General features: G+C 45.3%; 1 protein-coding gene across 5 annotated transcripts in view; it reads left to right on the top strand.

Moving 5' to 3' along the window:
* Positions 1-1286: 1286 nt before the first annotated feature.
* The window catches only part of COL6A3 (collagen type VI alpha 3 chain), a 63657-nt gene continuing 39464 nt past the window's right edge, over positions 1287-25479 (top strand). Inside the window, exons 1-6 of one of the 5 annotated variants that reach the window (XM_030018412.2) lie at positions 1287-1605; positions 10098-10246; positions 11190-11807; positions 15631-16233; positions 20378-20980; positions 23829-24428. In XM_030018412.2, coding sequence (XP_029874272.1) covers positions 10159-10246; positions 11190-11807; positions 15631-16233; positions 20378-20980; positions 23829-24428 — 2512 coding nt within the window. In that variant the 5' untranslated portion in view covers positions 1287-1605; positions 10098-10158. The remainder of the gene's footprint in view (positions 1606-10097; positions 10247-11189; positions 11808-15630; positions 16234-20377; positions 20981-23828; positions 24429-25479) is intronic. The other 4 variants (XM_030018401.2, XM_030018408.2, XM_030018407.2 and 1 more) reach the window with 4 other exon arrangements.

Raw genomic sequence — 25479 nt, 5'->3', positions numbered from 1 at the left:
CAAGCGACCAGCTGCGTGGTGCTTTGTTACTGGCTGGGCTGAAACCACGACACCGTTTACTCCATCCCCTGTTCAGCTGCCCACCAACACCCAGCAAGGAGCTGCAGCTCCCTTTTGCCAGGCACATTTATTATTTGTGAACAACCTGCCTTTGAGCTCCAGCTTGCCAGATTTGGGGGGCACATGACACCCTGCTTGCTTCTGGGTGTGTGGCTGGGGATGTTTGCGCTGGATCCCTTTGCAAGGCCGGCGCTCAGTCTCTGCAAGGGCCAAGCCAAGCACCATTTCTAAAATGAGCTATTGCATCAGTTCAAGGGCTCAGCACTTTCCTGAAGCATTCCAGCTGTTTCTTTATGCGGCTAGTCTTTCAAACAGCACAAAACCTAGAGCAAACATAATAAATCCCCATTTGAAATGAAGAGAATTTGACTATTTGATTCCAGGGACGCCATCTCGGTTCCAGCCTTATATGGAACCAAACAAGGGCAAGAGATAAGAATTAATGTTTCCATACCACCGTTTCTTGCAAAACACAACCCAGTCCAGACTGAAATGTTTAACTTCAGCCAGTGGCATGCCATCACTTGAGGCAGAGGGCTAAAATCAGCCCCCCAGATTTGTCCGATAGGCTCTGCGTAATAAAAGGTTAAAGGTATTTTTTGCACAGCACATAGGTTTAAAAAAAAAAAAAAATTACCCATCAGGAACTTGCTGACTTGATTTGTTACCTTTCAAACTTTTACTTTAAACCTTTCAGTAGGCTATATGTATTTTTAAATATTTATCTTTATGCTAAGGGGCTAACTTTTATTTATAAGTTATGCTATAACGTAACCCCCCCACTTCCTCCCCATCTGGGCAGGTAAAAAACCCCCAAAACCCAAAAAAACCCCAACACTGTTACATGTAAATAGGAAACTGCATTAAGAGGCTCTCTCCCCCCGCGCTGATGCTCGTAACTGTTCAGGGGGAGAGGCTGAACTTTCTGCAGCCTCGAGCATCTGCAAACGGCACTTTGCCGGAGCCCTGCGTAACTTGGTATGGTCCTTGGCACATCCTGGCTCCTGCAAACGTCCAAGTCCAGCCCTTCGTGACTGAAAGGCATAGTTAAATCGGCTCCTGCAACCCTGCAGGAGTTTTTTTTTCTTTTCTTTTTTTTTATATATATTTCTTCTCACTGATAACAGGGAGAAGCATTTTGGAGATGGCGGGTCCAGCGCGGGAAGGGGAAGCCACACAGCACGGAGGCGTCCCCTGGGCCCGGGGGTGGGGGGGGACGGGACCGTGTGTGATGAGCAGCTCTGACCTCAGCCCCGGGAACGCCAGCACCAACCATCTGGATCCCATTTGCGACGCCAGATCGCCCGGCCCCCCGCACTCCTGCGCCAGCCGCCGCCTCCGACCTCACTCAGACCCGCGGCGACCGTCTCGCGGGGACCAGCGCACCCCCATTTCTCTCACCCCGCTGGTGCTCGCACCCTACCGAGCAAGGCGAGCGGGGACCGGGAAGGCTGAGCGGCGCCAGCACACCATGAAGCAAGGGTGAGAGGCACTTCGGAGTGGAAAATCCTGGAACAAGCGACTTTTCTGGGGGTTCTCTCAGGGGTAAGTGTTGCTTTCCACGCAGGAGTCCTTAGCCTGGGCTCAGCAGCTGCTGTGCTGCATTTCCCCTCCTCGGTGGGGTCTTCAGGGAGTTTTCAAGGAGCTTTGGACAAAACCCATCCTATGAGCAGAGCGGTGTCCTCAGAGGAAAGCTACCCCCAGGCTTGCATTGCGCTTGGAAAAGCAGAGCCATGTAGGTGCCTTGCTCACACCAGGAGCCTCCTCCCCGAGCCGATGCACCACAGGTGCACAGGGACACTCTTGGCTCCACTGGTGCAGGGGAATTAAATTAATTCAAAAGCCCTGAGTATTTCCCCCATTGTTGCAGGATGGTGTTTGCCATTGATGCCTTGAAATCACTCCAGAAGCAGCAGCTTGGTGGGATGGCAGCGGGGTGGCAGCCCCGAGGAGGGCATGTAGTGGTTTGGGGGGCTGCTTGGGCACAAGGAGGGGGGTGCACGAATGGGACCCTGCGAGGAGTCCAGCTAAGGGGGTGTCTCACTGCCCCTTTCCTGCTCCCGAGGCATGCCCCCAGGGCTGGGGGGTGTTTGCTAGCAGCCCTCACCCCTCCTGCCTCAAGGTGAGGTAGGATGAGCTGGGCAGAGATGCTTTTCAGCCCACCCACCCCACACAGGTCCCACTGCCGGGCATGTCCCTGCTGCTCCAGGGTGGGCGAGCACCATTGTGGTTCCAGGGACAATCCTCATCCTCTTGTGGTCATCTATGGAGAGGGAAATTGGCCAAACATCAGATACTTTTCCCCCCAAGGGCTCTCCAGCCTTGCACGGAGCCACCTCCCTTCTCCGCAGCCCCTATTCCTGCTCCCTCCTGCCTTTCCCAGCCTTTTGCCCCCATAGCCCCAGTCACCCTCAGCTCCCCAGGGCTTTGCACATAGAGATGCTTTTGCGGAGGGGGTGGCTATGACTAATCATAGAGACACCCCGCCACTGTCCCTCTTGGCTCAGCAAAGCCCTCCCTTCCCAACCAGAGCCTGGGGCGAGAAACAGTTGCGGCCAAACTGGTTTCCTGACCAGGCATAGGGGCCAAAACTGGCTGGAGCAGAGGTGGCCAGAGCCACTCTGGTTCCAGCGGGTGCAGTGGGAAACTCTCAGCTCATTTCTGGTTGCTGCGATGATTCATGTGTGCTCTCAGGGGAGAAATGCTGCATTTTTCAAACTTCTGGCTTTACACCATTACTTACTGGTTTAAAAAAAAAACAAACACAAAAACAACCACCGGTATTTATGGTTGGATAACTACTGTGCTTATATAGTGCTGTTTCAGGGGCACTACTACCCAGTTTAGGAGCTTTGTGGAGGCCAGAGAGATGTCTCCAGCCAGAGGCTGTTGTAGGGAGCTGGGGGACTCTCCATGGTCACGTAGGAATGCAGTGGCAGAGCAGAGACCCAATTCTGCATCTCCCCAGCACCATCCCTTGAATCACCAGTACCATAGCTCGGGGAAACAGGCTTTTCATCCCCAACCTTATAACCCTCCTTCCACCCTGGTCTTTGCAGAGAGGTTGACCACGAGCAGGGGTGTGATAGCATTTCCAAGACAGGAGCGCAGGGCTGCACGCTTACTGCTGCGGCCCCTTGTCATTCATTCATTCCCTTCCCATTTTTCAGCAGTCTCCCTGGTTCCCCTTCTGGTTTTTCAAACATCTTTGCAATTTTCCATTTAAATGCATTAACTTTCCCTGATGTCAGGGCAAGCTAAACCAGCCCCCACTGTATTCCCACATGTCAAGGAGGAAAAAAAAAAAAAAAAAAAAAAAAGTTGTTCCTGTCCTAACTTTTGCTACGTGCCTGTCTGGGAAGAGGAGGGAAGGGAACATCTTATTCCTTCCACCAGTGCAAACTCTGGTAACTACACAGTCTTGCCAGCCTTGGACTGTATTCTCTCAGCCTGGACGCATTTAATTTGCAGCAAAGGGATGAACCTGCCCCCATATTGGGCGTGCACGGCCACAGGGCTGGCTATGGGTGGCATTGCATGCCTGCTCTCCACTGTGAATCACAGCCAGCCTTACCACTCCACGTGCCCATCACTTTTTCCACCTTTTTAAGTGATCTGTGTTCCACATTAAGGATCCGATTTGTTTGGGTGGAGAGGCTCTAGGAGGCTTAGGTTACTATACATAAAGAGTCATTGATCTTTGAGGGAGTTTCCTCGTTTTTTAGCAAATACTCCCTTTCCTCTTATTAACTACTCTATTTTAGTCTCAGTGTTCAGATGAAGAAAACAACCAGATTTTAAGCCAACAGCATGCTTATAAGAACAGAAATGAATAAGTGATTCATATTAAATGCTAGCATCCAGGGAACTTGCCTGGGTAGGATATAAATGCAACAGAACTCTGTCGCTTTGCTGAATGCTGGTTTTCAAAGTCAGAGCTCAAGTGGTTTGCAAAAGCAGGAAGATTTTCCACCCTTCTAAGGCTTGTTTGCTTCTAATGCTCAGCTCTACCTTTGTAGGAAGAAATTTTTTCAGGAGCAGCCCTCAGCCCAACCACCTTCACCTTCCCAATGCCAAGAATGCCAGATAGCAGCAATATTAATGGAAACCCTTCAAAAGAGCTGGTGCAAATTGAAATGGCTCCACTTGGAGCCATGAATAAATTCAGAATCTGTCCTATACAGCTCATCCTGTGTCTCTAGAAATAGCCTTGCTTCTCCTGGAGGCTGTGGGGCCAGGTGAGATTTAGTGCTCTATGATGAAGAGGTGGCCAGGTTAGAGGCTTGGGACACTTATGTCCCTTTTCAAAGGCGCCTGAGCTATTTCACACAGAAAAATCATGGCATTTAGCCTCTTAGGTGTCCAAATCACTGCTAGGAGTAGCTTTTGGCTAATATTTTCCCCAGCTCAGAGCTCTTAACAGTGCAGAGAAATTTAAGGCGGGGGATTCATCCAGCCGAGAGAGGAGCATGCATCACCTCCAGATGGCAATCTGTGCCACCACAGCCCCACATCAGGATTTCAGGAGCTGTTTCTCCTCCCTGCTTGCTCTGCAGCCACGACTGAATGTATATCCCACTGCTGGGGCTGCAAATAATTGTTCTGGGTAGCCAGTGACCACTTTCAAGCTGCTGGCAAGGCTTGCTGCAGCCTCATGTCTTCACTGCTGCCTCCCAGGGACATGCATATAGCAGAAAACAGCCAAGTCAAAGGGATTTCAGGCTGAGCAGTTTGGTTGGGAAACAGGGTTATGATGAGGCATGAGGAGATCCCCACAAAGCAAATGCAAAGGAAGGTGGAGGCCCCTTGGTTTTGACCCTGACATCCCTGTGGAGCAGACTTTTAAAGGGGTCTGGGTGACGCTCACAGTATCTCATCTCCTGCACCATCTGTGGTAGGATGCTTTGCCCTCCCTCATGTCCTGCCTGATCCCTTTTCAGAAAAGCTGTTGGGACCCAGGTGCAAATCCACCTCTTTCTCCCAGCACAAGATGATCCACCCCACATGCACAAGGGAATTTAAGGGCTGCAATTGCTTTTCAGGTTTTTATTTGAGATATTTTTGGGGGATGCCCCAGGGCTGGGCAGGAAAATTGGACCACATGTACTGTGGTCTGGGGCAGTGAGGCATCCTAAAGTTCCCTGGCTGTGCCAGATAGCAAAGCTGCACAGGCTGCCCAAGGCCAAGCCCAAACCCAGGCCATTTGTCCCCAGAAGAAGAGCGCACAAATCATAGCTCTGCCTACCACATTTACTTTGGGTCCTCTGTCCTTTCCCAGAGGCTGCTCACCTCTCCACAGCAACGTGTCATGGAGAGGGAGAGCTGTTGGGAACAGATTTCACAAATAAATCACTAGTTTTGGATTTCCTGGTTATCACACCCCAAGAGTCAGTTCTGCCCAGCTCAGTCCTTTAGCCCTGAAGAAAAGCATCAAGCAACTACAAAAGGCTTGTACAGAAAACCCCTCTGACAGCTCAAGCTGTGCTGATTGCTTTCTCTCACAGTCCAGCACAACAGATAGCATGAGTGCCTGAAGCACTGGCCAGCTGGGAGTTCAGATTTAAGAGGTATTTTGCAACAACATTAGTTATTCCCTCTAGCTGCCATTGCACCCATCTATATCTACACAGGACACACATCACATTTCTATTCACACCAAACCCATAGATACTTTCCCTCCCTCTCAAAGTCAGCCAGCCCAGCTGAGGGGCATATATAATGAATCAAAGTGATATGTAACAGCTGTAGTAATTTTCCCTGCCTTTTATGTTTTGCTTTTTTTTTTTGTCTACTCATCTGCTTTGCACTTTTACAGATTTTATTTTAACTACACTTTAGTGAAAAAACACACACAAGCAAACAATTGCTTAGAAAGTGAATTTGAAACATCCACTCAAATAAAAAAATTATGTAAAATGTCAAACTTTATGCACAGAGAAGTATGCAATAAGCAAAAAATAGCTGCTGGGGAAAATATTTAAGGAAATCACTTCATTGTGTTGGTGGTAGACATGATTGCCTTTTGAAAGCATTATTAGTAACAGATGTATGTCTTCTGATGAAATGGAGAACATACTCTGATATTAAGAGGTCACCATATACTAAATAAACTCTAGACAGACATAAAAACTTCAGATTACTGAAGACTACATGAGTTAATCTTTTAGCACATGAATTATTAAGAAACTAGCTACCCAGGTTTCGGTGCTAATTCTTAACAGTTCAGGAAAATACTTGGCTTTTCTAAGGGTACTCAGCAGTCAGGTTTTTCAGCATTTTTTTTTTCCAGCTTACAGTGATTATATCAAAAGTTCAACCAGAGCTTTCACCCCCACCAGGACTGTAAGGACCTTTTCATTTAAAAAAAAAATCCAGGATGAAATTGCCTTATTGAAAATAACAACAATCCAGAAGAATAAAGTTGCAAAACAGATACTTGCCATAATCAAGAATTAAAATGAATTAACATAAGTTCACATCCCTGGTTTTATCCTCCACCCCCCGCGAGCTGGTGTTATCTCCACCTTCTGTGACCAGTGGTAATCTGGGACACAAAGCAAGAACATGTTGAGCAAAGCAAGTTACTTGTTGCACCTCACCAAGGCAAGCCAAGTAAGACCTACCTCCAAGCAATAAAAATCACCTCATTTATTGTCTTAAACCCACTTTTCTCACTAAGCCAGAGACTTGGTGTTGGCTCAGTCAAACTAGATTTGAGCAGAGTTTTTGTTCAACCCACCCAAAACCCTCCCAAGGAGCACATTACCTCTACAAAAAAAGCTACTATCCTTGCTTCTTCTCAAGGGCCATCCTCTACAAGAATATAATTTCCTCACCCACCCCTTTCTGCAAACACCCAACTCTTCCTCCTTTGCTAACAAGGGGGCCATGGAGGGGGTCATATAAGAGAAAACCCTGATCAGGAACACCTGTGCTTAAATGCGCCTCTTTTCCATAAGTTATAAGTCAGTCTCTAAGAAACACCAATAATTTCTTTCTACAAGGCTTTGCTGCTTCTTTCCATCTAGTAACTAATCTCAGCTCCTGTGATTTTAGGATGGTTTTGGGGAATCATGATGTTAAAACTCATTTCTTGTTGATGAACTAGTCCCCCTGCTTTCATATAACTAAAAATACCATGATGGAGGTCACAGAGAAAGCTGGAAATAGATCTAGCGGCCTCCTAAAGGCTAAAATAGAAAAGAAGGTAACTAAAAAGAACAGTCGACTTATTGCCTTAAAAAAGCATTGTATTTCCCAGCTGACCAGGGCAAATAAACCAAAGCTGAGACTGGGCATTGTATTAATACACTGTGATATCCAGGTTTATCTCATGGTGCCCCATGGGCTGACTTGTGACTTTCAGCCATTTGTGTTTGCCAGAATGGAAGTACCTAAAATACAGCCGGTGGTTTCTCTGCCGCAAAGCTTCAGGACTGAACCACGACCCAGAGGGACCTAACGGAGGTGGGCTCGGCCCCGGCTCTCCCCGAGGCTCCTTGTTTGAACATGGGCAAGGCAGCCCTAAAGATGTAGGTGGAGATCCACCATTGAGTTTGGAAATCCCATTTGATGTAAAGCCCAGTTGCCCACCACTGCGGGAGGGTCATGGGGGGTGCTGCTGGCAGGGGAGATTTCATAGCGCTGGGGAGATTTTCTTTTCCCTTTTGCTGTGTTTCATGGCTGTAAACAGCCCTGTAAGGCGCTCTGCAGCTGCTCAATGTTCAAACCAAAAACCCCCGAATGTTTGCTTCGGTCCTGTCATTTATTAGCTGGCAAGACATTAATTTTCACTCATTTATCTTGATGCTCTGTTCACCCCCAGCTGTTCCGACTGCAGAGGGATAGGATACCAGCAGCTAATAAACAGGATGATAACATAACTTCCTGCGTTGCGGAAAAGAATTACTAGCACTTTTAGAGCATACATTACTTTAACAGGCCATTTTTCTGTAGCGCACATTTTATTTCACATTTTTCATTCTTTGCTAGCAACATTTTTACTCCCAATGGATGCTGCAAGGCAAGCCCGTCCAAAAAACTTGCAGCTCTTCCATAAACCTCTTCTGCCCAGAGGGGAGGGAGATGGTCCAATGGGGTTGGATGGGTGGTTGTCACAAGCTCAATGCTTTTTGCAAACCTCAGCTCTGAGACTTACAGACCTTTCTGTATTTGTGTGCTCAGAGGAGGAACCCTGCAGCAGTGCCCATGGCTAATCCTGCACCCATGGGGCAGCAGAGCCCAGGTTTCCCCTCCCCATGTGTCCTTTGGGTGTACCCAGGTTTTCTGGGAGCAAGCTGTAAATCAGGGACACAGTCCAGCAGAGCGGGTTCGCTCCCACTGGAGGTACTGGAAGGTTTGGCTTGGACTGAAACAGCCAGGAAGATGGATGGGTGCCAGCTAACAAGGATGATTTTTTAGTCTTTTTATGAATGGTAGTGATACCTCTGGGCTGCAGCAGCTGCCTCTATAAATCGAGGAGTTGCCAATAACAGAGAAGACTTGTCACATCTTAATGCTGTGTGCTAGCTGCTGGCTCTGGGTGCCTATTAAATGTCTCTCCACCTGGCATTATTATTATTATTATTATTATTATTATTATACACAAATGTGGGGGGAAAGGTAGAGGCTAGCTTTTGCCTGATTCATGATATATGGCATCCATAAATGCCATCTGGAGCACAAGGAAGAGCGAATGCTGCAAACCCCTTCTCCCAAGAAGGACCAGACCCCAACCCAGCTTTGACACGCAGGGAGCCAGTGGAAGTGTCAGGATCACATCAAGGTTTGGGAAACAATGTGGAGGTTATCCCCTCCTTTCCACTGACACCTCCCCCTCTGATAGCCCTGAGGAGCATCTCTTCAGTGGAAGTGGGATTATCTGTTCAGGTGTTTATTTCCAATTTTTCCCTAATTCCTGGCACTTGGTTCTGTTTCTGGCCATGCCAACGATGGCCATCTGTGTAACTACCACGGCTGTCCTTAAAGAGGGAGTTAGTCTTCCCCCCAGCCTTCTCTAGGCTCTTGTATTGGTCATAACTCTCTGGATTGATGGAGTTAGCAAGGATGGTAATAAGAAAATTGATTTTGTTTATACTTTTTTTATGATGACCTGGTTAATAGATGTATTTGAATCACTTTTGGCTCATTTGAGTAACTGAGCTCCTTTTGGGGAGTGAAAAGTATTAAATCACTGCATTCCCTTTTGGGAGGATATTTTCTCCGTTAAGCAAGCCTTGCTGGTTTCTGCTCTGTAGGCTTGGAAATGAAGATTAAATAATAAATTGGCCATCTCTATGACAACAGATACATAGCTTTCCTGAAGGAGACATTGTTTCAGAAGACTTGCCAGGTGGATCACAGATAAGAAACTTCCATAAATTACATTTTTGGCTCTAACATGTAAAATATTATTCTTGGTGACTTTCCCAAATGTGATCAGGCAGCACAGGCTATTCCACTGCCGGGGATGCAGGAGTCCAAGGGCTTTTTGCTGTACAGCCAGATCATGTGTCTCACTTGGGTCTGGAGTAATTAAATTTCCATTTGTATGTTTGGGACAGCTGAAAAGGTGAGCTGAGGCAGGGGGATGTTTAGGGCAATTATTATTTTGGCGTTTGTAAAAAATAAAATAAGAAAGGGCAGCAGCAAGAGGGAACACGTTGGCCAAGATGTTTCAGCTGGTCATCCATGGGTGAGGAGGACAGGTGAAAGGTCATCGTATATTTTAAGGGTTGGTGGTAGAAACCTAGGCTGACCATTTTGCTATATATTAGGTATTACCTGGTACAGCATAGGTATGAAGAAAGTCATTTGGGTCCACAGGAGTGATTAAATGCCAGTTATGTGAAGGATGATTCCTCTTCCAAAGAAATGCTTGCTACGAAGTAGACTGGCCAGCACTAAAATATTTTTCTCCTGCCAAAGTGCCACAGAAGCATTGCAAAACCACGTGGTTTGGCTTTTCTATCTCGTGTCTCATCCATGCCTGGCCAGCACTGCCGCTGTTTCTTACTCTCCCTGTTTTTCTCCCTCAGGTCTCACACTGGGTGCTTTGAAACAAAGAGAATAAAAGGAAAACTCAGATAAAAGACCAAAATGAGGAAACACAGACATTTGCCCTTTGTGGCAATGTTTTGCCTCCTACTCTCAGGCTTTTGTTCAGTTCATGCCCAGCAGCAAGCAGGTAAGACCGGACCGCTTTACCTGACTTTGCCCCAGTACAAATGTGCCGCTAGTTCACACCGATGCATTTGCACTGTTTGGTTTTTAAAATGCATGTCAATGGTACGTTGTGGTTTACCTTCTGCTCCTCAGTTCCCGCTCGGCTGAGGGTCCTTTCGGACCCAGACCTTGGCCAACGTGCGCGCGATGCCTTCCTGAGCATGTCGCTGGCCGGTGGCGTGCCATTGAGGATGCTCTGTGGGGGACGGGGGTGTGGGACGTGCACCCAGGGTGGCCCCAAGTGGGTTTTCTCCTGGGCAGAGCTGTTTTGCCCTCCTTGCATGTGTAGGAGGGCATTTTGCAGTGAGACAAACACTGCCACCAACCTGCAGAAAGGCTGTTTGGTTTTTTTAAGAGGAGGTGCTGGTGTCTTTGGGACTGTAGCTGGTGTCACGGGGAGGGGGGGGCTGTTAGCAGCAGAAAAAATATGGAAAACTCATGCCGGCACCTAGGCTGCTTAAATTGAGCAGCTCTTTCTTCCTTGAGCACCACCGCAGAGCCGGCAAAGCCCTGAACCAGCAAAAAAAAGCACAGGAGGCCACGGGTGGTTTGAAGCCAAGCGAGCCCAAATTAATTCGTGAAGCCGCAGGCGTCTTTGTCTGGCTCAGGGCTGGTGTCCAAACCCGTGCAGCGAGGGTTCGGGAGGGGAGAAGCATCTCGCCTCCTCCTCCCCTTGAAGGGTAGGTCGCATGCTGTCCCCTCCTGTCTCCCAACGCCTGCGCTGTCGGGGCGCTGATGGCTGCCTGGTTTTTCCCCAGAGCTTCTTGTTTTGCTGCGGGCGATAAGGGGAAGCTAAGCTTCACTTTCACCATGCGAAAGAGGCCGTCGGTCGTTTGGGCGAGGAGGAGGAGGCTTGCTTGCGCTGACTGATAGAAAATCCTAAACCCCCATCTGTTTTTTTAAAGCTGTCAAAACCGTTGCCGTGGCTGATATAATATTTCTAGTGGATTCCTCTTGGAGCATTGGGAAGGAACATTTCCAACTCGTTCGAGAGTTTCTGTATGATGTTGTAAAAGCTTTAGATGTGGGAGGAAATGATTTTCGCTTTGCCCTGGTCCAGTTCAGCGGAAACCCCCACACAGAGTTCCAGTTAAATACCTACCCCTCTACCCGAGACGTCCTGTCCCATATTGCCAACATGCCTTACATGGGGGGAGGCACCAAGACTGGAAAAGGATTAGAGTACCTAATCGAGAACCACCTCACTAAAGCTGCTGGAAGCAGAGCCAGTGAAGGCATCCCCCAGGTTATTATAGTGTTAACGGACGGACGATCCCAGGATGATGTGGCTCTGCCATCATCTGTCCTTAAATCGGCCCATGTAAACATGTTTGCGGTCGGCATGCAGGATGCAGTGGAAGGGGAGTTAAAGGAAATAGCGAGCGAACCCTTCGATATGCACCTTTTCAACCTAGAGAATTTTACCGCTCTCCACGGCATAGTTGGAGACTTAGTGGCGAGTGTCCGTTCATCCATGACTCCAGAAAAGGCTGGGGCCAAAGGACTGGTTAAAGACATCACAGGTAATGGCTGACTGCTGATGGCTCCCATCAGCATGGTATCTGCTGGCGTTGCGCTGTTTAAAGCCTTTGTAGGGGCAAGACTGAGATGGACGTTCAGAGGTTTAAAAACAAAGGTTTGAAGCGTGTGGCCCCGTGTTTGTAGCTATTGAGCGTGCCATTGTTTGCAAACTGAGCTGGCATCCCTGCCAGAGCTGCCAGGAGGTAACACAGGAGCCCTTGGATGGGCAGCAGCCTGCTGCGGCCATGCTTTCGCACCCATGGCATGGAAATGCAAACGTAGGAAGATCTGCAGAGTTATTAAATTGCCCCAAGGCAGGGAACTAGGAGAGGAACACACCAGCTGTGATGGTGACTCTTTGAAGCCCTGACCAAAAACCCTCTGGAGACTGAGAAGGTTGCTGATGGCTGCAGGGACACCATGAAGGATGTCCCTTTGCAGCTAGCAGGGGAGATAGGCAATGTGCTCTCCAAAAAGTCACCTTCTTGGCTGAAGACAGCAAAAGCAGATCGGTGGAGAACTTCTCCGCTGAAACCCTGAGCTGGCCCTTAGCCTCTCTCCTCATCCGCTTGGAGAAGGTGTGTGGTTGTAGAGTCCCTTTTGCGATGCCACTCACATGCCTTCTATACAAACCGATGGCTTCCACACGCTGGAGCGCTGGACCCTTCCTGTAACTGAAACCTCTCTGCAAACCATGTTGGCTTCAACAGATCTGCGCTGACCACAAGCCAGGGGCCCAATTTGCCTGGCGAAAAATAAGACAGTCTTCCTCCATCCCTTCTCTGTTTACGAAATTTCAGCATGCAAAGGGCCTTCTGAGCAGCTTTGTTGTGTTTCAAAACAGAAGTCCCAGAGATCAAACCTTTCTTTTTATTCCTGAGACTCCATCTGAAGGTCAATAGCTTGTGGGGTGATGTAAGGCAACAGCAGTGTAATGAGGCAGTGTGACATTAATCCCCCTGTGTTGTCTTGCCTGATTAACCCTCACGCCAGCCCCACTGGGTGCTCTCCATCACTGCATGACACCGAGCAACACCAAAAGGCTGTGCTCACGTGTGTTTTTATTGTGCAAAGTGCTTGACAGGGCAATTATCCAGATGACGTGAAAGCCACAGGGAAGAAAAGCAGCCGCCCCAGAAAGATGACATAAGGTTCTCCAATTCTAAGAAAATCATGTCAATATATGTGAAAAATGAATGTTATACCCAACCTGCTGACAGCGCTGCAGCGGCTGTTTGGCATCTTTGCTGTGAAGGACCCCAGTGCTTCCCTGTTGAAATCAACAGGGGAATTGGTCTTTGGTGGCTGGCTGTGGTCCTCTGGGGCACACCAGCAGGTAACCCCATAGTACATAAACATCTGGAGTCACAGACATTTCTTTAAAAGCTTTAAAGGCAAATTCCTACTTCATGTATATCATGCATTTCCAAGTTCATTGCTACTGAAAGATATTTTTTGCAAGTGTCTCCTTAACCCACTATAATACAAATTTAAGCTAATCCTACTATTGTAGTTTTGCCCCTGTGTGACTTGCATGGGCGATCTACGGAATATCATCAAACCTGGGAAAAGATGTTAAGGGTCCTAAACATTGGATGACAATAGTGTGCAAAGCATGGTACAGATAACTGTTTGCATAAGGGTTTAAGAAGTCATTTATTCAGCTGATAACTCCATGTAGTATTAAAAAAGCCATGGAAGTTATGCTAGAAATGAGCCCTAATATGAAACAGAAATGTAAAAAAACCCCAGTCCTATAGTATTTCCAGTATAGAGTGCCAAAGCTGTTGGTCTGTGGCAGTCCCCAGAGCTGACTAGCGTAAGTATGGAAGTCAGCCCTAAGTTTGCCCTGATGTATTCGTTAAATCTTAGCTGTCTGTCTCATCTCACCCTCCTTGCTTAGTTGTGTAACAAGCATGCTTTTATTTGTTCTCCAGCACCAGCTTGTTCCATAAATGTGCACTGAAGTACAAGGTTTTTTTACAGTGATGACAAATTATCCAACGCATCTGTTTCCTATCTATTTTCTCTCCTGTGTGAGTGACCCGTGCTGCCGTGATGACACCCATTGGTGTCTGAAATCTCATTTCTCAAAAAGATGTCCAGGGCATGTAAAGCAGCGCTGGGTACAACCGCTTTGAGATTTCCCTTTTATTTATATGATGAAGTAGAACGTGTACATCCCAACTGAAAATGGCACAGTAAAGACAACCCTAAGCACCCCTAAATTTCAACTCAGTGATGGAAAAATAAATCCTGGAGCCCTTTGCAATTCTGAACCACGCTGATGTTCTCGAAGCCAACACTGGCTATTGAGTTAGCCCAGGGAAGAGATGATGCCCTGGAGACCTTCTCCTTTGTCGCTAGAATTGTAGCATTATTTGAATCTCTTGGTGGCATTGGGATGTATGAAAATATTTACTAGAAAAACAACTGAACAGGCAAAAAAAAAAAAAAAAATTATTGACACGGCTGGTTAATAGCAAAGACCGCAGGTTTATTCCTGGCCTTGCTAAACTACATGCCAGTTTTGCTACTGGTTTCACCTTTGGCTTTCAAAAGTTGAGACCTGGGTTGGATTTCCAAATGTTGCTTGTCATTCATTTGCAAACAGTCTGAAATTTGATTTCTTAACAAGATTGGAGAGTAAGAGCATGGAAACATCTGAGCATGCTTTGGGGTCTTCTCCCCCCCCCCCCCCCCTTTTTGCATGCGTATAGCTGTTGGTGACTTTGATGGTAAAATTAGTTGAGCAAAAGGAGTCAGAGCAGACACCAGGACATTTTGGGTCTGCTTCGGTAAGTCTCACAGCAAAAATGCTTCCCTCAACAACCATGTTCATGCCATATAAAAGTTTTGTTCATTGTGTGTATAATCTCAGCAGATGCTTACGATCATCTGGGTATGGTCACAACAAATAGAGTTGGATAATTGTGTCATGACTGATTTCATCACCCTGTTTTAACCTGATTCTGCATTCCTTGATTGAATATCCAGAGTCCATATGAAAAATACAGACCAGACCCCTCTATCGATAGTCAACGCATCTTTGTGCAAAATAATTAATGCAAGACAATTTTTGCATGGCACATGTTGACAATTGTGCGGGTCAGTTTGCTGGACAAATACCATCGTGTGTATGCTGGCAGCTGGTAAAAGAGTTACAGTGCAAGAATAATAACCAAAACCTTTTCAATTGTTTCTAGCAAATGCATTTCAAATAATAATCCTTCGTGGTGGGAGAAGCCAATATATTCAGCTGCTGTTTTTAACCAGCAAAAGAGCAGAACTACAACAGAGAGGCTGAAACTTTCCATGCATCCAGTAAATGGTGGCTTTTTTCTTAAAAAGAAAAAAAAAAAGACTCCAATGAGGAAAATAGCCTACGAATATTACTGTCCTCACCCGCTATCTTCAGGCTGAATTACCATTAAAATTCACCTTATTCTTTTGGCTCTGAATAAATATTTGGACAGTACTGGCCACTGATGGAATGGATCTAGATTTCCAAAAATTATATTTTGCCAAGTTTTCTCCTTGCATGCCAATAATGCTGACCCCCGTGTAACTGCAGCTACCGGCTCGGTTGTGTTCACTTGAGCCGTCTCTTGATGGGTAGTGGATGCTACTGGGATGGGGCTGGGAGCTCGTATTCAATCAGAATGCAGAACTAAGAGGCAAATGTCACCTCCTCAGTGAACATGTGTTTTGTTTTCTCATTTTCGTGTTTCTTACTGGTTTTCCAAGAAACATGTCAGAACACTGTACAACCGCATGTAATCACTCATTTTAATGCTTTCACCTTTTGCATTTCTTTTTTTAAAGCTCAAGAGTCCGCTGACCTTATTTTCCTTATTGACGGATCAAACAACATCGGAAGTGTCAATTTTCAAGCCATACGTGATTTCCTTGTAAATTTGATTGAAAGCCTCAGAGTTGGAGCTCAGCAAATACACATTGGGGTGGTGCAGTATAGTGATCAACCCAGAACCGAGTTCGCTTTGAACAGCTACTCCACAAAAGCGGATGTTCTGGATGCCGTGAAGGCACTTAGTTTCCGCGGTGGCGAGGAAGCGAACACCGGTGCAGCACTGGAGTTTGTGGTGGAGAACCTCTTCACCCAGGCGGGAGGCAGCAGGATAGAGGAAGCGGTGCCTCAGATTTTAGTGCTGATAAGTGGTGGAGAGTCTAGTGATGATATCCGAGAGGGCTTGTTAGCGGTGAAGCAAGCTAGTATATTTTCGTTTAGCATTGGGGTCCTGAATGCTGACAGTGCAGAGCTGCAGCAGATTGCTACTGATGGAAGCTTCGCATTTACTGCCCTGGATATCCATAACCTTGATGCTCTTCGAGAATTATTACTGCCCAACATTGTTGGAGTGGCCCAAAGACTCATTTTGTTAGAGGCCCCAACCATTGTGACTGAAGGTATGTATGCCTTTCTAGACTGTTGCATTTCGATGAATCGATGAATGAATGAGCTTTTGCACGCTTTAAAAACACTTTTTTTTTAAATTTAAATTTTTCATTTTTTGCAATGCATCTCTCTGGTCTGGTCATGGAGAAACAATGGGAAAGACAAATAGTCTTGCAGCTAATGTGCAGAAACTCATTTGCTCAGTGGGTTATCTTTTGAAAACTGTGAGGTTTTGTGCAAATAACTGGCATGGCATGAGGTTTTAAAGGACACAAGCAGAGTATAAAGAATCTCATATAATCCTTATTGGGGTATCTAAGCACCCCAGGAGTAAATACTGCAGCACGGTCAGTTCTGAAAACATTTATGTCATGTAAGCTTACATTATATGTCAGTTGAAAGTGTCATGAGAATGAAATTTGTTGGGGGAAGCTAACAGGGATGTTAAATGGATCCCTATTCACAGAGTTGAAGTTATCAGCTTGCTAAAGCAGTAAAATTCCATACCTCATTGAAACTGCACTATCCTTGGGAGAAGAGTGAAATTCCTGTGTTGTTGAACTTAAAAGCAAAACAGCCCTTAGTTCTTCTGAAGTGAAATCCCTACCTTGCTAACATATATTTCCCTTCAATGTGTAAGCTGAGGAAGCTTACAGCTTTCCATGAGGCCATGGGAAATGAAAACGTAGGTGTCAATATTCCACTTAGGTCACTTTGGCACTCTTAAGTCCCCATTGACATTATTTCTGGACTAGCATTAGCTTGGGTGCAGTAGAATAAAGGATACCTGGATTTATGGAGCAAGCAGGTGATTAAGAGTTTCTCACCCTATGGTTTTATGACTAAGTTAAATTTACTGATAGAGAGGCTTTATGAAAGACACAGTATGTCGTATTTCAGAGGCCCCTGGAAAGGCCCCGGCTGGAGTTGCTGCATTTAATTACCAGGACGCTTAATGCGAACAACACTTTTGGGATCCAAGTGCCAGTCTGGAGTTCTGTACATACTGTTCAACTCGTGATGTACGTTGACATATAAAACTGCATTCCATATGTCTTCGCTGACCTATGTCTAAACATGACTGCTATCCTGTGGCTCAAATCAAAGGGAGGAATTTTCCTAAAAGATCATTTTATGACATTGCCTTGATTATTCCAGGAAAGACATACAGAACTTTTGCCTGTAGTACCCTACAAGAACCATATTTAGCTAAATAAGCTTAAGTTGGTGTGTCTAGCTAAAATGAGCATGCCAGGGCCCATCCAAGTCAATGGAAAACCTCTCTTTCTGCCCCTCTAGTTTTTAACAGTTTGAATGGCAAGATTCAAAATGTTGGTACATTTGGTTTCATCTGCACTCGCATATTTTTCACTTAAAATGCCAGCTCATTTTAAGAAGGTACTACAGTAGCATCAGCCTGTGCAATTACATATAGATGGATATGCTAAATGGAGAAGTGGGTATTTTCAAAGGAGTTTTAGGGAATTTCCTTTTCCTAGCATCCATGGAAATTAATTTTGACTGGTGTGCTTGATTCACATCAGTGCCTTGGAAGTCTGCAGCATAAAGCACTGGTTTGGGAGACACACCGCAGCCCAAAAGGAATGCCAAATCCATTGAGGTGCCAAGCGTTCCTGTGAAATACTGAAGTCACCTCGCTTCACTTTAGCTCTCTGGCTGTATGCTAGTCCTCTTGGGATGAATGGATGTCTCAAAGTGCCTTTCTGCCTCTCTTCTCCCCTCTCCTTTAGCTACTGGGGGAGCCTGGATGATAAATTAGATGAGGTGCTTCACTAAAGATAGCTGAGATGGCAATGAGGAGGGAACTATGTAGGGCTGGGTTCAATATTGACACCCTCCAACATTCCCAACTTTTAGAGTCAAAGATATAATGCTTTGATCCCAAATCCTTTGAAATTCCTGGAAGACTTGCCATCAGCTTTACTGGGCTCTGGATCAGACCCTCTGGGATGTGAACAGCCTTGCTTAACTGCTTTTGCTTTAATTGTGTCCATTGAAAATAGCACCGTGGGGTGTTTCTTCCTGTGGGTTTTGGTTTCGGTTCTTGCATTCCTCTTCTCTAAGGAAACATACTGCAGGATTTGAGAGCTGCAAGAGGAATGAGTGGTGGAGGGAGTTATTCCTTCCCAGCCTCCCTCAACTTCGCAAAGCCCCTTTGATGTTTCCCACAAACTTCTATATAAAGTCAAAGTTTCCACGGTCTCCATTTTTGGGTATCTAGCTGCTGACATGCTAAGGAAGTGCTTTGGACATCTCTCCTGGGTGATACAAGGCAGAAACTTCAGCCTTTGTTATCCATTTGGAAAGGTTCCTGTTTTCAGCCCTCTCCTCCTCGGAGTAACTGATGAGGAAAAAAACGTGGCCGGGGGGATAAATGTTGGAAATCATGGTTCTGGGAAAGGGATCATTTAAACAAATCCTTGTTGCTTTGTGAGTAGCTCTGTTTTGACAGCCTGGGCAGTCAACTGCAAGACACTGTCAGCTCATGTGAGGCTGTATCTCGGGGAGGGTACCACCACATCTGTTTCATGCAGGTTGTCATCATTTTGTGTCCAACACCACAGCGGGCTATTTTAAGCTTTAAATTTTGACAATCGGTCCTTAATCAAACAATTTCCAGCAAGACTCTGCGAGAGACTTTTGCAAAAGCTCACACTAGCTGGCAGAGGCAGGTCTCTCAGGGTCCAAGGGCAGAAGGGGCAGCCAAGTTGCAGTTGTCATCTCCAGCTCTATGTCACTCCTTGGGGTAGCCCAATCTCATGGCATTCATCCGTAATGAGAAACCTGACAGAGACCGGCCTTGGAAGCACTGCTTTCTGTGGCCAGCTGGTGTCCGGCCAAGGAGGACTGCAGCCAAAGCTTTGTTCTTTGTTCAAATCCAAAGTAAATAGCCTCCACACAGAGCAGCCCTGATGGGCCGAGTGGCTGCCCTTTTCCATCCAGGCAGGACAAGAGAGTGTTTGCTACCACTTGCCCTGAGGGGTGTGAGATCCCGACAATGCTGGGTCTCCTCTTCCCCCAGGCAGTGCACTGGGTGTAGCAGTGAGCCTGGGAGGTGATGGACCTGCCACCTTGAATATTGACCCCATCTCAGGAGCTCTTAGGTGGGTAGGTGATTTAAGGTCACCCCAAGTCTAACATAACACAGTGATCCATAATGCCCCAACATAACTTGGAAGCAACACAAGGTTTCCTTTTTCACTTACATGGCACGAAATCGGGGAGGTGATGATGTGAGTGGGGTTGTCTAAAAGATGGTATTAAGATTATCTCCCATGATGATCATGTATAATGCTTTTATCATAATGGTATTGGTCTTGTTAGTATTTACTGGTTTTTTGTGTACATTCACTGTATTAAATATGATGATGCTTTGGTTCCAATGCTGCACAACAGGTTTTTTTTTCCTCCCTAACCTTTCTTCAAACTTAGCCAGGGAACTGGAAAGCTAATTGTGCTCTTTGTGTCCTATGCCATCATCAATAATAAAGTTTCAGAGATTACAACCTAGGCAACCGGTTTTGTTAAAGACATGGCAACCAGAATATAATACAGCTCTTCCATGACGGGGCTAGCTGTGCCAAGAAAAACCATAACTTGTTTTTGTTAGATAAGGAATAAGATGTAGGATGTGAAGACCCAAAGTCCAGGTATGTTGAATAAGTGAAGACTGTTCTTTTCTTGTGTCATTGCTCTTGGGAACCTAATCCTTCTGAGACCAAACCACACTCTGGCATGATTCAGATGGCTCCACTGCAGATGGAGCATCTCCTGCTTATTTTATCTCATGTGCCAGCTGAGTGCCAAGATTTCTCCTGACTGTTTGCCTTTCTTTCTTGTTTTGACATGTATATGCATTTTAATACTACGTTTTATAAACAATGCCATTCTTGCAACTCTTCAACTCTTCTGTGTTTTAGAAAGGGGAAACACTGAATTGGAGTTCTTATTAGCCGTCTGTTAGAAGCTAAAAAATAATTCTGTTTTGAAAGCAAGACCTTTTTAAAGGTGTTGAGAGTAACAGTACTTCAAGCAAACAAGAAGTCCTAAACATTGCTGAACTATTGACATAGAATTGATGCACAAAGTGTGGTGAAGGCTTCTGCTAATATTATGTTCATGTGTTACTTGCAGTTATTGAAGTGAACAAGAAGGATATAGTCTTCCTGATAGATGGCTCAACTGCACTGGGGACTGGCCCCTTTAATTCAATTCGTGATTTCGTTGCCAAAATTGTCCAAAGGCTGGAGGTTGGACCCGACCTGATCCGAGTTGCAGTGGCACAGTACGCAGACACTGTGAAGCCAGAGTTTTATTTTAACACCCACCAGAGCAGAAAGGATGTGATGGCTAACGTGAAGAGAATGAAGCTCATGGGTGGTACGGCACTCAACACTGGCTCGGCACTGGACTTTGTGAGGAACAACTTCTTCACCAGTGCTGCTGGGTGCAGGATGGAGGAAGGGGTGCTCCCTATGCTGGTACTCATCACTGGTGGTAAGTCCAGGGATGCTGTTGACCAAGCCGCGGCAGAGATGAAAAGGAACCGGATAGTGATCCTTGCCATTGGGTCGAGAAATGCCGATCTGGCAGAACTTCAAGAAATTGCCCATGAGAGAGATTTTGTGTTCAACCCAAATGACTTCCGTGTTCAGTTCATGCAAGCCATTCTTCCTGAAGTACTGTCACCTATCCGGACACTCTCTGGAGGACTGATTATCCAAGAACCACCATCAGGTAATTAATTACCTTTTTCTAATTAAGGAGATATGGTTTATATGTTTGTCAACTCTTATTCTATGACATGTAGTGATAAGGGGGGAAAAAAGCATCAAGCACATGTTTCAGCATAGCTAAATGTTGTCTCTTGGACTTGCAAAATGTGCATGAACAGATTGGTGAATTTGATAGCATGGTGGTTGTTACAGCGTTGTCATTCCTTTCTGGAGATTTTTGTCCCATTCCCAATTTGTCACCAACATTTAAAGGCCTGGATGTGGAAGATGTGCTTTACTAGTTAGGTACTGAAATCGTTCAGTGGAGGCTTTTTCTCTCACTTAGGGTTTGTGTAACCTATGAACAGGACACACTGTGAATGTTATAATCTCTTCCCCAATTTGAAAATCATCCACAGTAGATATTTGCTCAAGAAAGCTTAAAAGTTTCTTCTGAGTGTAAAGAAAATAAGCAGGTTTGTTCATGGAGATGTTCAGAGAAAGCTAGCCTGGCATTGTTGGACTGAAACTTACCCTTTAAGAACATATTTACAGTTTTCTTATCACTTACTCAGCTCAAGCCCTAAGAGGCTCACGAGACTATTGCAGTGTTGATTTTAATTTAATCTGTTTAGAAGATGATCCAAAGCCCTGTGAAGCCAGTGGATTCTTTTTACTTGGTCTTGCCATTGACATCAGTAGACTTTGGAAGCAATCCAATCGCTAGTCATGTCTTTTGAGGCAGTTTCCCCTGCATTTCAAAAGGTGTTCTAGCTGCATAGAGATTTTATACCAAATTTCTCAGGATTTCTTCCCAATAGAGATGCTTGAGGTTGAATTAATGTTGCGCTAGGTCATATTTGAACCTTGCATTTCTGTCTCATGGCATATAAACATTAGAAAAACAGGACTTCTTCCAGCTGCCAGTAAGGTCAATAGTGAGGTTCCCATTGGCCTAAGTGGGTGTTGATCCACATCCATATTTTTTCTAGTCTCTCCAAGTAATTTAAAATTATAAAATGCAGTGCAAAAGAAACTGAGTTTTTGGAAAGGGTCCTTAAAGAATTAAAGCTTATGACTGATTTACATGAAGAGAAGACATTTTAAAATCAGTTTGCCAATACTTGTCCTTAATTAAGATGAATATCACAGGACTTATCATTTCATAAGCTTTTTTTCAGAATGTGTTTCCTGCTAATACAGTTTTGCATGGCTATACACCAAACCTGACATTTTTGTTTTTCAATGTAAATTAAAAATGTTCCTATACTTCCTTGTTCTTTAAAGCTCATTCATGCAGCTTCTCTTTTTTTCCAGTCCTTTTGCTCTACTGTACTCACAGCTATTCACATACACAGTAAGCAAGTAATCATATCCTACTCCATAAAATAACTGTCATTAGTAACATAACTGATTTTGACACTGGGCAGTCTGTTACATTTCAGCTAGGTATTGTCTCACCCTGGGCCTTGAATGACACTTTTCTGGGAAAAATTAAAATTACAGAAAGCCAAGACAATCTGTAAGATCTGAGAGCAATGCCTGTACTCCAAAGAGCCCTTTTATCCCTTTTGGTTTTAATATCTCAGTATTTATATAATTTATATATAGGACAGGAAGCGTACAGGGACAAGGCAAGCTAGAGAGATGGATGAATATAGACATATACCAGTAAGTAAATGCTTTAAACAGAAAGGTAATGAACAGTATTAGCAATGGGCACAAATATATTCTCAAATAACTTATTTGGAGGAAGGCATCCAGGGGGGATGCATTGGATAAGCCCACTCATCAGTTCTCTGAGATCTTATTTAAAGTTTCAGCATTTTGGTCTGTCATCTGGACATGATGTGTTTAGAGAAAAAAAACACGGGGCATGATCCTGTGGTGTCTTTAGGGTGACACTGCAGATCTGTGTCTTGGGGCTCAGATGCTGGGAGACAGCCCAGGAAGGATTAACCTTAAAAAAGGAGCCGAGAACTGGCTGGTTACTGCCAAAAGTAGGAAATTTCTCCCTCTTCAACAGCCCACAAAATGGATGGCTATAACTGCAGACATCAAAATGCAGTTTGTTGCATCAAATGCAGACGCCAAAAAGGCAGGTGTCTCAGGCAGCCATTGCAGTCTCGTCTGGACCAGCTTTTCTAAGCCTAATAGTAAAAGCTATTTTTAATACGCATTCAAAATACCAACCAAATTGGTTGCTTGGCAGAAGTGTTTTCCCATGCAAGTGGAGCCTAAGTCTGTGCCGCGGGCCAGCCACTGCTGGCTGCACAGCATGACCATGGAAGTCACTGCAGGACAGGACATGGTTCTCTACATCTAGGGATGCATGGGAGCATCCCTGTGGAACAGGGGATTGCTTAATAAGGGGGCGATAGTGCTGGGTGTCAAAACACACTTTAGATGCCAGAAAGCAAAAACATTCCCTAAAGCTTTTTTGGAAAGCCCCGAGTAAATGCATGGTGACTTGCAGATAAGTAAGATGGCTGTAGGCATAATTCAGTGTTGCTCCACCAAACTCAATGAAGCTGCCTTTTGCTGGCTCAGGGTCTGGCCCACAGCATGCAACTCTGGCATTAGCAGCCATTGAAAACATCTGCCACGACAGAGACTGAGCCCCATTGATAAACCTGACATTTAAAAGACTTTTCAATACAAGTCAGAAACCTCCCCTGCCCAATTTAGTAATTTCCAGCAAGGTCCTTGTTACTTCTGTGCCCATCACACTCTTTCTCTTCTCTTTTTCTCCCCACTTCCTCCTAACAAGGTTTACATGCGTGTACAGCGTATGCTGTATGCACACATGAAAAATAATTCTATTTTTGTTTTCTGTGATGTCTCATGTTATTTTCTGTGCTCTACTGCAGTTCAAGTAACCAAAAGGGATATCATCTTTCTTTTGGATGGATCACTCAACGTCGGAAATGCCAACTTCCCCTTTGTGCGTGACTTTGTTGCCACCCTAGTTAACTACCTTGATGTCGGCAGTGACAAAATCCGAGTTGGCTTAGTGCAATTTAGCGACACTCCTAAAACCGAGTTCTTTCTATATTCATACCAAACCAAATCAGACATAATTCAACGTATGGGGCAGCTGAGGCCCAAGGGGGGGTCAGTGCTGAACACTGGCTCTGCACTGAACTTTGTGCTTTCAAATCACTTCACGGAAGCTGGTGGGAGCAGAATAAATGAACAAGTGCCGCAGGTCCTAGTCCTGGTGATGGCAGGGAGGTCTGCCGATCCCTTCTTGCACGTTTCCAATGAATTAGCTCGGGCTGGAGTGCTGACTTTTGCTGTTGGCGTTAGGAGTGCGGATAAGGCAGAACTTGAACAGATTGCCTTTAATCCAAGAATGGTATATTTTATGGATGATTTCAGTGCTCTGGCAGCTTTACCCCAGGAGTTAAATAAGCCTATAACAACATATGTTAGTGGAGGTGTGGAAGAGGTTCCACTCGCCCCAACAGGTAATACCTACCTTCCTTCATGTTGACTGCATTAAGTTAATCTTGTTTTTCTTGACTGTTTGTTCCCAATGTACACCTTTACATCTGTCCAAGGCCCTGAGTCATCAAAGCGGTTAGGGCTGTGCTTAACCATCAGTACGTGGCTTGACACTGTCAGCTCTTAATATTGTTCAAGTCATTGCTAGCACACTTTAAAGACAGTACAATTTTAAGTCTTTTGGCAGGTCAGGACCGAAGGAGGATCCGAGTGAGTCTATGCCCACCAGTTGCTTACTCAGGTGTTCCTTTTCTGTTGCCATAATAATGTCACAGCCTGTAAATGCTTTGTCTGTACTAGCTCAGGCAATGGGAGCGTGCACTTTTGGCCACAAGCTGTGGTGTGGAAAGGTTAAGATTGTGCCAAAGAGCACAGAGGAGCAGAGGTCTAGTCAGGTACAGATGGCCGAATCCTTCCCCAAAGGCACTTTGTCAAAGTGGTGTTGTCATGCTGTCACAGAGGCTGAATTTGACTCCAGATATTCAAAGTTATCCTCCAACATTAAACCCAAAAGCTGTTGGCAAGTTTAACCCTTTTTAAACAGGTATTTGCTCACTAATTCCCTTATTGTAGCTATGTGCATATGAAGACATAAGAACAACCAGGATTGTTTAGTATGGAAAGGAGACCATTAAGATTAATATGAAAGATGTTAAGACACAGATATGAGATGTTTGGTTTTGCCTTGGGTATTCAAGGAGATTAACAGGGCATCAAATGGAAACAGGTAATAGGTTTTTTTCTCCTCCAAAGTCATAATTCGCCTATGTATTTAGATGCTCCTTGTGATGGAAATGGGAGAGGTACTTTAAGAGAATACAGAAAATGCTTTGTGTGTGTATGTATGTATGAACTAATGCATATTTGTTATCTACTGAGCCTTTAAGTAGAAAAAACCCCCGACTCTCCACTGCTGTTGTACTTCATGTCTGTATTATCAGCATACTGCTAGACCATAAACATCACTGGCCTCATCTGAAACAGCCAATTTATGATATGACTGATATGATGTGA

The sequence above is a fragment of the Aquila chrysaetos genome, chromosome 6 (genome assembly GCF_900496995.4).
Source record: "Aquila chrysaetos chrysaetos chromosome 6, bAquChr1.4, whole genome shotgun sequence".
Classification (NCBI taxonomy): Eukaryota; Metazoa; Chordata; class Aves; order Accipitriformes; family Accipitridae; genus Aquila; species Aquila chrysaetos.
This window is presented reverse-complemented; position numbering and strand designations above follow the sequence as displayed.